This window comes from Pleurodeles waltl, chromosome 9 (genome assembly GCF_031143425.1).
Source record: "Pleurodeles waltl isolate 20211129_DDA chromosome 9, aPleWal1.hap1.20221129, whole genome shotgun sequence".
Taxonomy (NCBI): Eukaryota; Metazoa; Chordata; class Amphibia; order Caudata; family Salamandridae; genus Pleurodeles; species Pleurodeles waltl.
The window spans coordinates 704320006-704333188 of record NC_090448.1 but is presented as its reverse complement, the minus strand read 5'-3'; the positions used below and the strand labels follow the sequence as shown (position 1 = coordinate 704333188).

Here is a 13183-nt window from a genome sequence, read left to right as displayed (position 1 = left end):
TTCTTGGCAATTAACCCTTGTAGTTTGGATCGGCAAAGTGCACAATCATTTTGAGGCATTTGAATCTTGATGGTTGAATCGTCAACAGTGTGCGCAATTCATTCTTGGCAATTAACCCTTGCAGTTCGGATCAGCAGAGTGCACGATCATTTTGAAGCATTTGAATCTTGATGGTTGAATCGTCAACAGTGTGCACGATTCATTTTTGGCAATTAACACTTGCAGTTCAGATCGGCAAAGAGCGCAATCATTCTAGGTATTTGAGTCTTGATGCGCAGTCTGGCAATAAGATGCGCAATAATTTCTGGCCAATTGAATCTTGAAACTCAGATCAAACAGAGTGTGATCTTTCTAGACAAAACAAGTTTAGTCAGTTTGCTTATGTTACAGTATCATTCGTGAATCCTATAGCAGTTAATTATTTGGGAACAAATGTACTCATTGATTCTTGTTATGACGTAATTGCTATTCTAAGGATTAACTTGAGAGAGTACAATGTTCAGAGTATATGATTATAAAAAGGTCACGTTATTGAAATGTTCTTGATATCTCATGTTATTAGAGCATAGATAATTAAAACAAAGTTCATGAAGATTAATGTGAATAATCTTGCTATTGTGTTCTTAGCTTTTGCTTCCACAGGTCTCCTTCCCCGCTGTTCCCAACCCAAAACCCCATCCCCCACTTGGCCATTCTTTAACTCTGTGACTATGATAGCTAGTAGAGTTTGGAGCTGCCAAGAGGTGGACATATTGGGAACAGGCGCCAACCCCGAGGATCCGGTCTCGCTGACAAGACCGCAAGAATACATGGGTTCAAAAGGCAGACCCATAAGTCTTGTGAGCACAAAATTAAGATTCCATGCAGGAGCTGGTAGAACTGTAGGTGAAATAACTCTTAAGAATTTTCATAAAAGCTTTTAAACAGAGAGGTATGTTTTCTGTTTTGGAGGTAGGCTGATATTGCTATAAAATGAATTTTAATAGATGAATATGTAAGATTTGCTTTTTGTAAATGGAACAAATAACATACAATATTTTGTACTGATGCTTTAAGTGGATCAATGTTTTTAGGTTGGCAGTAATATAAAAAACACTTCCATTTATTTGCGTAGCACTGCCTAAAATGTCCATAAATTCTGGTGAAAGCTGTAGATATCCAAATTATATGATCTCAGGAGCCAAATCGCTAGGTTGAGCATACTCAAACTGGGATGCTTGATCTGACCCTTGTTTTGAGTCAATAGGTCTGGTCTGTTTGGGAGCTTGTGAAGTGGTACTACAGACAAATCCAATAGTGTTGTGTACCAATGTTGATGTGCCTACGTGCAAATAATACATTGTTGTCATGTTGTCCTTATTAAGACTGTTGTGTGTATAATCTGTGGTCAGAATTCTTTGACGGCTAAGAATACTGCCAGCAATTTTAATTCTAAGTGGTTTATGAGGTAAGTTTGCTGGATTGAGTCCCATTCTCCCTGTATTGTAAGATTGTTGAGATGGGCTCCCCAACCTGTCATTGATGCATCTGTGGTGATTATGGTCTGTGGCAAAGGGTCCTGAAATGGCCGCCCTTTTGATAAGTTGGTGTGATTCCACCATTGCAGAGGTTTGTAGGTTTGGCAGTCCAACAACACTAGATCGTGTAATTGACCCTGTGCCTGAGACCGCTGCTGCAAAAGACACTGCTGAAGTGGTCTCATGTTTAGACGTGCATTGGGCACTAATGCTATGCATGATGCCATCATTCCCAATAGCTTCATGACAAACCTTACTGTGTAAGTTCCATTGACCTGCAATTGGCATATGAGTGTGTGAAACGCTTTGATTCGTTGTAGATTTGGGTAGGACAATGCTGACTGAGTGTTTGGAATTGCTCCTAGATAAGGGTGAATTTGTGCTGGCTGAAGGTGAGATTTCTGGTAATTGATTGTGAACCCTAATTTGTGTAGGGTACCTATTGTGTACTGTGTGTGTAGTTGACAGTTTTGAATGGTGTTGGCTTTTATTACCCAGTTGTCTATATAAGGGAAGATATGTATGTGCTGTCTTCTGAGGTATGCACCAGCTACTGCTAGACATTTTGTGAATAACTTTAGCGCTGTTGTTACTCCAAAGGGTAGTACCTTGAATTGATAGTGCTTGCCTGCTATCAAAAACCTTAAATACTTGCGGTGTGCTGGATGTACAGGAATGTGGAAGTAAGCAACTTTTAGTTCTAATGCCGTCATGTAATCTTGATTTTGTAATAAGGGAATGACATCCTGTAAAGTGACCATGTGGAAATGTTCTGACAGGATATATTGATTTAGAGGTCTGAGATGAGAACTGGTCTGAGTGTGCCATCCTTTTTTGGTATGAGGAAGTATAGAGAATATACTCCTGCCCCTTGCTGACAGATGGAAACTATATCTATTGCACCTTTGAGCAAAATAAATTGTACCTCTTGTTTTAACAGAGCAATGTGTTGGAGAGAAAGCCTATGTGAATGGGGTGGAATGTTTGGTGGAGTGGAGATAAGTTGTAGGCAATAACCATTGTGGATAATTGACAATACCCATTGATCTGTTGTAATTTTTTGCCAATGAGGATGGAAATATTTCAGTCTTCCTTTCACAGGAGATGTATGCTGTTTGGGAGTGTAGGGAAAGTCACTGCTTTGATGAGGTGGAGGCACCTCTTGCAGCAGGGGATTTACCTCCTAATCTGAAATTGTCTGCTCTGTAAGAGCCCCTTAAAGATCCCAGGGATAATATTGTTGTCCATGTTTTTGCTGTGACGTAGAGGCCGCTGAACTTTTTGGCTTAAAACCTCCTCTAAATTGAAGGTTTGCGAAATGAGCCCCGAAAAGGTGGTGTATAAAGGGCTCCCATGGCCTTTGCTGTCTCAGAGTCCTTTTTTAATTTATCAGTGGTTGGGCCCATCTCCGGTCCAAAGAGTTGCTGCTAATTAAAAGGCATGTTAAGGACCGCTTGTTGTATTTCAGGCTTAAAGCCTGAGGACCTCAACCAAGCATGTCTTCTAATTGTGATGCTAGTGTTTATTCCTCTAGCTGTCGTATCAGCTGCGTCTAGTGCTGATCTGATCTGATCTGATTTTTGGCAATTTGTCCCTCTTCCACTACCTGCTGCAGCCTTTTCTAGTGTTCCTTTAAGAGGTATTGCAGGAAATCCTGCATTTCATCCCAATGTGCCCTGTCGTACCTAGTTAAAAGGGCTCGGGAATTGGTAATGCACCACTGATTTTCAGCCTAGGTTGCCACCCTTTTGCCTGCTGCATCAAATTTTCCGCTTTCTTTATCGGGGAAGGAGTATCCCCTGTGGACTGGTTATTTGCAAATTTTCTGGAGGAACTGACTACAATGGAGTCTGGTGGTAGCTGCTGTGAAATGAAAACTGGACCAGTTAGTGCTACTTTATATTTTATATCTATTCTAGGTGTTAACACCCTGGCCTTGACTGGTTCTTTAAAAATGTCATCTGCATGTTTCAGCATACCAGGTAGCATTGGCAAACATTGGTATTGTTTGTGACTTGAGGAAAGAGTGTTAAATAGAAAATTCTCTTCGAATGGCTCAGATTGCATCTGCACACTATGATAGTACGGCTGCTCTGGAAATGACCTGATCATAGGCTGTGGTATCCTCAGGTGGGGATGGTCTTGTAGGATACAAATTAGGATCATTGGGTTGGATCAGAGTCACACATGTCCCATGGATCCATGTTCTAAATACTAATCACCCATATAGTCTCCATGTGCAGAAGCATGAGACGGTGTGGGTGAAGTTGGTGGTGGTGGTGGTGGAGTATGAGGTGGTGGAGAAGAGGAAAGATAAGGCAAATGTGGTGGAGAAAGCTGAACAGTCTTTGGCTTTTCCTTATATTTAAATATTTTCACCAGTGAAGGGCCAGCATCCTAACTCTCCCGGAATGCTAATTTTCTCTTTTGTAAGTGGAGGAGGAGAGGCAATAATCTTTCCAGTCTCTTTCTGGATTTTAATCCTTCTTTGTTTTTGGTCCATGTCCTCAACAATGGGTCAAATGTCTGTCTCATTTCCCTCCTGTTCTGAAGCTGAAACCTGTTTTCTGCCTCCTAGTGACTGCTTCGAAAGTTTGGTGGCAGTATGTTTCATAGGGGTAGAAAAGGTGGTCTGAGCAGTAGGGGAAAGTGTTTTTGGCTCCAAAGATGGGCTTCGATTTTTCGGCTCCGAAGAGGAGCGTGGATGTTTCGGCTCTGATGTAGTATGAACCAGACCCGGTTCCGAAGTGGAAGCCTCCATCTTTCAACTCAATGCCGAAACTGTTGTTGGGAGTGAGTCTTGGTCTTTTTCGGCGCCAAACATGAGGGTCTGTCGACAATTTGATATCTTTGGGTCGACCCATGGCTAGCAAGCAGTGGGATATCCAAGGCCTTCTGTTATTTTTTAGTTTGTTGGGAAGGGGCTGGTGTACTCACGTCATGCGTCGCAGGGAGTAACCGGCTGTCCTCACCTGAATCTTGGTCGGAGTCAGACTCTCGAATGGAGACTGCCATCTGTGCCTGTTCCTCACAAAAGATGTTGGGTGTCTGCTCTGTGGACAATGATACCATCTCCAACCGCCTTGCTATTCAATCTCGTAAGGTTTTCTTCGATCGAAAGGACTGACACGCCGCACGGTCTCTTCTTGGTGGTCTGGAAAAAGGCAGAGGTTACACACCGAATGCTGGCCGATGTAGGGTAACTTGGTGTGGCACCGAGGACAGAATCGGAATGGAGCCCGATCCATAAGCCTGGGACGCAGTAGGCCAGAAGAGGCACGACAAGGACGCAAGCGCCCGAAAGAGTGTTTAATCAAACCCAACACTACAATCGGATCGAGTGTAGTAAGAAACCCCGTTGAAAACTATACCAATTTTAAGATAAAGGATAGAGAAGTTCAGGTAGTCCCAAACAAAAAGTACTGGATCGAGAGGGAACATGTCCGAACCCGACGGAGGAAAGAAAACAATCTAGCAAAGGAGTCGATGTCCAGGCGCACTACAACCGAGAGGAGGAGTGACTCAATCCTGTGACTCGAAAAAAATCTTCTTCGAAGAAAAACAACTTGTAACACTCCGAACCCAACACTAGATGGCGATATATGCACAACATGTGTATCTGCAGCTACACATGCCATTGATCATATATGTACACACACACTGACACACATCTCATATACACACACACACATTAACCATGTGATAGGGCCTATGCAACAGTGTCATCTGGGTGCTAAGATGACAACAAAAGATGATAGTCCCCAATCCAATGTGGTCTTCTCTGAATCTGCATTCTAGTAATAACATTTGTAGAGATGAAAAATTATGCCAGCACAAAATGACAGTCAGCTAACCACTGCTTAATCCTGAAAATATTATATTGTACCTTCTCCTGACATAAACCTTGTAAAAAACTCGTCCCAAGACTTGAAGGATGGTATCAAAGGGTTCTTGTTGTAGAAGTGGAAGAAAGACACAGCTGTGTCCTTTGGGTTTCTGAAGATCACCAGCATCTGAAAAGAATTATAAAAGACATCTAAAAAATAATGCAGGTATTTTTTCCTAGGGGATTACAACAATTTGTTCATATCAGGTCACTGCATTTTGAAGGCCTGTTAGCAAATTGATGGTAAGGGCTAAGGTGCTGTAGGAGGCTGGCCTGGCTTGTAGTGGGTACCAAGGGGTACTTACACTCTGTACCAGGTCCAGTTATCCCTTATTAGTGTAGAAGAGGTGTTTCTAGCAGCTTAGGCTGATAGAAGGTAGCTATAGCAGAGCAGCTTAGGCTGAACTAGGAGACATGCAAAGCTCCTACTATACCACTGGTGTCATATGCACAATATCATAAGAAAACACAACACACAGATATACTAAAAATAAAGGCACTTTATTTTTATGACAATATGCCAAAAGTATCTCAGTGAGTACCCTCAGTATGAGGATGCCAAATATACACAAGATATATGTACACAATACCACAAATATGCAGTAATAGCAAAAAGAAGTAATGCAAGCAGTGTAAAGTTACAATAGATTGTAACAGGAGCACATAGGTATGGGGGCAACACAAACCATATACTCCAAAAGTGGAATGTGAACCACGAATGGACCCCAAACCTATGTGAGCTTGTAGAGGGTCGCTGGGGCTGTAAGAAAACAGTGTGGGTTAGAAAAATAGCCCACTCAAAGACCCTGTAAGGTAGGTGTAAAGTGCACCTACAACCCCCAGAGAGCACAGAAGTCGTGATAGGGGGATTCTGCAAGGAAGACCAACACCAGCAAAGCAACAACAGTGGATTTCCAGACCTGAGTACCTGTAAGACAAGGGGACTAAGTTGAAGAGTCGCGACAGTGTCGAGAGTGGGCAGATGCCCAGGAAATGCTAGCTGAGGGTGCAAGGAAGCTGCCACCGGGTGGAGGAAGCTTGGTGTTCTGCAAGAACGAAGAGGACTAGGAACTTCCCTATTGGAGGATGGATGTCCCACGTCGTGAAGAAGCTTGCAGAGGTGTTCCCACGCAGAAAGACCGTAAACAAGCCTTGCTAGCTGCAAGGGTCGCGGTTAGGGTTTTTGGATGCTGCTGTGGCCCAGGAGGGACCAGGATGTCGCCACTTGGATGAGGAGACAGAGGGGGCGCCCAGCAAGTCAGGGAGCCCTCACAGAAGCAGACAGCACCCGCAGAAGTACCGGAACTGGCACTTAGAAGAGGAGTGAACCGGAATCCACCCAAAGTCAGAAAAGGGAGTCCCACGACGCCGGAGGACAACTCAGAAGGTTGTGCACTGCAGGTTAGAGTGTCGGGACCCAGGCTTGGCTGTGTACGAAGGAAATCCTGGAAGAGTGCACAGAAGCCGGAGCAGCTGCAAATCACGCGGTACCCAGCAATGCAGTCTAGCGTGGGGAGGCAAGGACTTACCTCCACCAAACGTGGACTGAAGAGTCACTGGACTGTGGGAGTCACTTGGACAGAGTTGCTGAGTTCCAGGGACCACGCTCGTCGTGCTGAGAGGAGACCCAGAGGACCGGTGATGCAGTCTTTTGTTGCCTGCGGTTGTAGGGGGAAGATTCAGTCGACCCACTGGAGATTTCTTCAGAGCTCCTGGTGCAAGAAGGAGGCAGGCTACCCCCGGAGCATGCACCACCAGGAAACAGGCGAGAAAGTCGGCAGGATGAAGAGATACAAGGTTGCAGTAGTCGTCTTTGCTACTTTGTTGTGGTTTTGCAGGCGTCCTGAGCAGTCAGCGGTCGATCCTTTGGCAGAAGGTGAATAGAGAAATGCAGAGGAACTCTGGTGAGCTCTTGCATTCGGTATCTGAAGAATTCCCCAAAGCAGAGACCCTAAATAGCCAGAAAAGGATTTCCAGAGGCTGGGGGAGGCTACTCCTCCCAAGCCCTGACACCTATTTCCAAAGGGAGAGGGTGTAACACCCTCTCTCTGAGGAAGTCCTTTGTTCTGCCTTCCTGGGCCAGGCCTGGCTGGACCCCAGGAGGGCAGAAACCTGTCTGAGGGGTTGGCAGCAGCAGCAGCTGCAGTGAAACCCCGGGAAAGGAAGTTTGGCAGTACCCGGGTTCTGTGCTAGAGACCCGGGGGATCATGGAATTGTCCCCCCCCCAATGCCAGAATGGCATTGGGCTGACAATTCCATGATCCTAGACATATTACATGGCCATGTTCTGAGTTACCATTGTGACGCTGTACATAGGTAGAGACCTATGTACAGGGCACGCATGTAATGGTGTCCCCGCACTCACAAAGTGCGGGGAATTTGCACTGAACGATGTGGGGGCACCTTGGCTAGTGCCAGGGTGCCCTCACACTAAGTTACTTTGCACCCAACCTTCACCAGGTGAAGGTTAGACATATAGGTGACTTATAAGTTACTTAAGTGCAGTGGTAAATGGCTGTGAAATAACGTGGACGTTATATCACTCAGGCTGCACTGCCAGGCCGGTGTAAGAATTGTCAGATCTCCCTATGGATGGCAAAAGAAATGCTGCAGCCCATAGGGATCTCCTGGAACCCCAATACCCTGGGTACCTCAGTACCATATACTAGGGAAAGTATGCCAATGTGAATTGGTGAAATTGGTCACTAGCCTGTTAGTGACAATTTGGAAAGCAGAGAGAGCATAACCACTGAGGTTCTGGTTAGCAGAGCCTCAGTGAGACAGTTAGTCATCACACAGGGAACACATAAAGGGCACACTTATGAGCACTGGGGCCCTGCCTGGCAGGGTCCCAGTGACACATAGACTAAAACAACATATATACAGTGAAATATGGGGGTAACATGCCAGGCAAGATGGTACTTTCCTACAGGGGCTCCTTCTCAGAGCTTTGAATAACATCATACCACCATCCAGAAGCAACTCTACTATACCCCGCAAACCACCTGATACACCTATTGGAAGGTCTCAGCATGACAGTGGGCTTTGGGAATTGCCTGACAGGCATGACACACTGAGGAAATTCTTTGTTGGTAGTGTCCCCCACAGCAATGCTGCAGTCTGCCCTCCATCTGACCACAGGGTGGCACTCTAGCCCTCTCTCATGATGACTTAGAAAGTGCCTTGATATCTTGCCAGTCTCTCACCAGAACTTTCTCGGGTGGTGTGTGAGACCTTATAAGCATCCTGGATTTCATAAGGGGCCCAAGAGCAACACTCTCTTCTTAAGTTACAATGCAATGGGCAGAAAAAAGGCTTCTCTTACCTTCCTCTAGGTGACAGAGGCGGCAAACCACCAATAAGATCTCTATCTAGAAGCTTCTTAACCCCATCCGTCCAGAACGTGTGAATCATACTGAGTCTGCACTGGAGTATGGAGATCTTGTTAAAACTCTAAAGAGACCAAAGATAGTAATCTAAGGAGAAGGTCTCCAACATAAGACTCACATGCTAATTAGGATTCAACCTCACCATGCTGTTTCAATCTGTCAAACCTTGGATACTTTATTTTCAGTTCCTAGTTCAGCATAGCTGCACCCATGCATTAGTTACACTAACACTCCTTTGTGCCTACCAGTGCCAGGTGCACCGACCAGTACCAAAGCCTGAACACCCACTACTGTGCAGACAACAGTTACCACCACTACTCACTAATAAACCCCTGCATCCCACAAAGTCAATTTTTATGCAGCTCACCTTCCCTCAGCAACCGAAGTCCAAAATCACCCCCCCTACTAGAAATCAAGCAGCATAGATCTCTTGAGTTTTTCATCCTGTACCCTTCAACCTCAATCTACAAAAATGTTACAAAAATAATCAGGGATGAATTTTGAAATCTAACCCGGAACACTTCCTCATGGAAGACTAAAACCGGCGTGAGGATAAAAATCTCCAAGACGGACCACCTTCACTTACAAAACAAAGCCAACAAAATTACTGTTATGAGGGACTTTAATTTGTGTGAGAAAATTAATCAAAAGAGGGTAGGTAATTCTACTATGAAAATCTGAGGGGAATGGGCTTGCATCATAAAAACGTAGTCGAATCCTTTAAGGTTTTATACAAGACCCTTACCCATTGTGGTTGTCCAGGAGCATGCTTCATCATCAGGTTGGGGCCTATTGAAGGAAAATGCAGTGATACCTTATTTTTACATCTCAGCTAAGGTACATAAGAATCAGATAACTCTACCAGGTCATCCAATAGTGTTGTACATTGGCTTTGTTCTCGTGCCACTAACTTAATTTGTTGATTTCTTTCTCCGCTTAGTTGTACAACAAACTTCTACCTATTTGAAGGACAGGATGGACCTTCTAGGTATGTTATGTCATATATACCCCTTCGACCCCTCAAATAACTTGCTGGCAGGTCTCGACATTGAGAGTCTGTACACTAGTTTTCCTTCAAACTCCACCTTGGATTCCATAGAGGAGAGTCTTTTATCAGGAAGATTGGCAGTATAACACCCCATGCCAATTTGTCCAGGAGTGCAGCAGACTAACCCTTACAGAGAATGTTTCGGAGTTCCAGGGCACATTACACCATTGGTGGGCAGTACTTTCACTCTAAGTGTGGCAGGACTATGTACATCACTTTGAAGCTAAGTTTGTTCTCGCTGATCTAAATCCATATAGACATCAGACAGTACTATGGAAACGCTATGGGCCAGGCTTATTATGCATTTTTGTGGTCGCAAATGGCGGGCCATTTGCAACCGCAAAAATGCATTTTGGTGTTTATGAATTCCAATTTGCGATTCGGTAACTTGTTCCCGAATAGCAATTTGGAATTGTGACTACAAACCGACTGGGTATTAGGAAGGGGCGGGTGAAGGGCGTACCTTCCTAATACCGAATTGCAGTGGTATGCAGGAATGTTTTGTGACCGAAATGTGGTCGCAAACATTCACATTTTACCACCTTCTTCAAGTAGACTGTAACCCATTCGCAAGTCGGAGGACCCCCTTCTCCTTTGTGAATGCATGTGAGAACATTTTGTAAGAGCAGGCAGTGGTTCCAGGGACGTACCTCATGAATATTAATGAGATAGGTTGATTTGCGAGCCATTGGGAATTGCTAAATGAAACTCCTGGAGTTTCATACATTCAAATAGCGATTACCATATTGCAATTCGCAGAAAATCGCAATTAGGTAATTGCTATTCAGATAAATTATAAATCTGGCCCTATATATATAATGACTTGCTCATCTTCCCCTGCGGCCCCAGCCTCCTCCCTGCGAATCGCTTTCCCACCCGCCCGCCTCCCAATTGACAGGACCCTCCTGCCTCCCTCCCCTTCTTAATGGAGGCCGTTGCACACTGAGTCGGAGACTCCTCTGACCTCCTGGTCAGTGTCTGCTCGCTCCTCTCTGCGCAGCTCCACCTGTTGCTGCTGCTGCAAATCAGACTGAGAGCCTGCTTGACTCTCAGTTTGAGGCCTACCTCCAACCGCAGGCACCCGCCTGTGCCTCATCCCTGGTGGCCTAGTGTCATCTATATTTCCTTCCTGTCTCTTTTTCTGTCTCGTTTCCTCTTTTTCTCCATTTGATTTGTTTGTGTCTTTCCCTCTCCCCGCCCTCTGTCCCTGTGGCGGCTGCCTCAGCAGCTCCACTCTCCTCCCTGCGAAGTGCTTTCCCGCCCATCCGCCTCCCAGGTGACTGGACCTTTCTGCCTCCCTCCCCTTATTAATGGCGGCCACTGCGCAGTGAGAGGGCGACTCCTCTGACCTCCTGGTCAGCATCTGCTCGCTTCCCTCTGCTAAGCTCTACCTGTTGCTGCTGCTGCTGCTTCTGCGAATCGGACTGAGAGCCGCCTGACTCTCAGTTCGAGGCCCACATCCACCGCCTGAGCTTCATCCCTAGTGGCCATTTGTCTGTGTGTGTCTTTTGCTTTCTGTCATCTATATTTTCTTCTTGTCTCTTTTTCTGTCTCGTTTCCTCCCTTTTCTCCATTTTTCTTTTTTGGCACCCTTCCCTCTCACTGCACTCCATCCCTGTCTCTGCTGCCCCTGCAGCCCCGCCCCTCTCCCTGCAAAATGCTTTCTCACCCTCCCACCTGACTGGACCCCTCCCACCTCCCTCCCCTTCTTAATGGCAGCCGCGGTACACTGAGTGGACGACTCTGCTGACCTCCTGGTCAGCACCTGCTTGCTTCCTTCTGCGCAGCTCCACCTGTTGCTGCTGTTTCTGCAAATTGGACTGAGAGCCTGCTTGACTCTCAGTTCGAGGCCCACCTCCTGCAGCAGGCACCCGCCTGCACTTCATCACTGGTGGCTTAGTACCCATCTGTCAGTGTGTGTCTTTTGCTTTCAGTTTTTTCCTCTTTTTTCTCAATTTTACCTTTTTGCGCCTTAACCTCTTCCTACGCTCCGTACCTTCAGCCCCACCCCCTCCTTGCAAAGTGCTTTCCCACCCTCCTACCTCCCAGCTGGCTGGATACGCCCACCTCTCTTCCCTTCCTATTGGTGGCCACCACACCAAAGGCAAGCCCCTCTACTCCCTTCAATGCCTGGACCACGCTCAGTGCCACAAACCCTAGTCATCTGACCAATTATCATTCCAACGCAAAGACCTTACGTGCACTGAACACAGGACGCTCCATAGCCTGCCATCTCACATCACCCAGAGACAAACAAAGGCCTTTCTCCTGCTTCAACTGCCACAGCACCCTCACCATACACCAACACGTTGTAGAACTCTGGGACCTGCTAGACTCCACACGCCCGGACATCACCTTTCTCATTGCAACATGGACAAACCCAGCATCAGCACCGGCCATCGCCCCACCTAGCAACTACAAACTGATCCGCAAAAAACGTCCCGCTTGGCCATGCGGCGGCCTGGCCATCGTACACATGTCTACCCTCCGCCTGACAACCTAAGCAGAAGAACACTCTCCCCTCATGAGTACCTTAATTTCTAGATCTACATCATCCCTGAGTCCACCTTCTGCTGCACCCTCATCTACAGGCCACTCAGCCTCCACCCAGTCTTCAGCGACTGAACCGTTAACATTAAAGCTCCCCAAGCACTTGCCTCCATGCATTACTTTCTCCTCGACGACCTCAACTATCACATTGACAACTGCAACAATCACAACATCACTTTCCTGCTTAAGAACCTCACCACAATCGGCCTCAAGCAACTGGTTACCTCGCCAACATACTTCACTGGACACAGACTTGACTTCATTTTCTCAGCTAGCAATATCACCGTCAACAACACCTCCACATTACACTGGACCAACCACCAATGCATTCATTTCTCCATCACCACACCTACCCTCCACCTATGCACCCACTGGCTCCCTACATAGCAAATGGAACCAGATCACCGAGCTACAGCTCATGAATACCCTCAGCAAGTCGTCACCTCCCCTCGCCACAGACGCAAACATCTTAGCACTACACTTCCACCAATGGATCTCCAAATGCGCCAACATCCTAACGCCACTCTGAATGACCTCAGGTAACCAGATAAACATGACTTTAAGAAGGCCAGCTAGTTCTTCCCTGGACTCCAGACGCACCTGAAAACAGTTAGAGAAAAAGATGGAGAAACCGTAAGCCCCTGGGGGCCTCGGGCCTTCAAATCTGACATCAAATCCCACCACCACCTCATCAAATCCACTAGGAAAGCTGCCCTGCAGGACCATGTCAGCGCCTGTCAAAGCCCAGCTCACCTGAGTCCTTGTTCAGTTCTGATGGAGGTTGAAGACAATC

General features: G+C 46.3%; 1 protein-coding gene across 1 annotated transcript in view; it reads right to left on the bottom strand.

The window, feature by feature from the left end:
- Positions 1-13183, bottom strand: part of LOC138259868 (sulfotransferase 6B1-like) — a 437893-nt gene that overhangs the window by 186087 nt on the left and 238623 nt on the right. The window contains exon 4 of the mRNA XM_069207816.1: positions 5404-5530. Coding sequence (XP_069063917.1) covers positions 5404-5530 — 127 coding nt within the window. The remainder of the gene's footprint in view (positions 1-5403; positions 5531-13183) is intronic.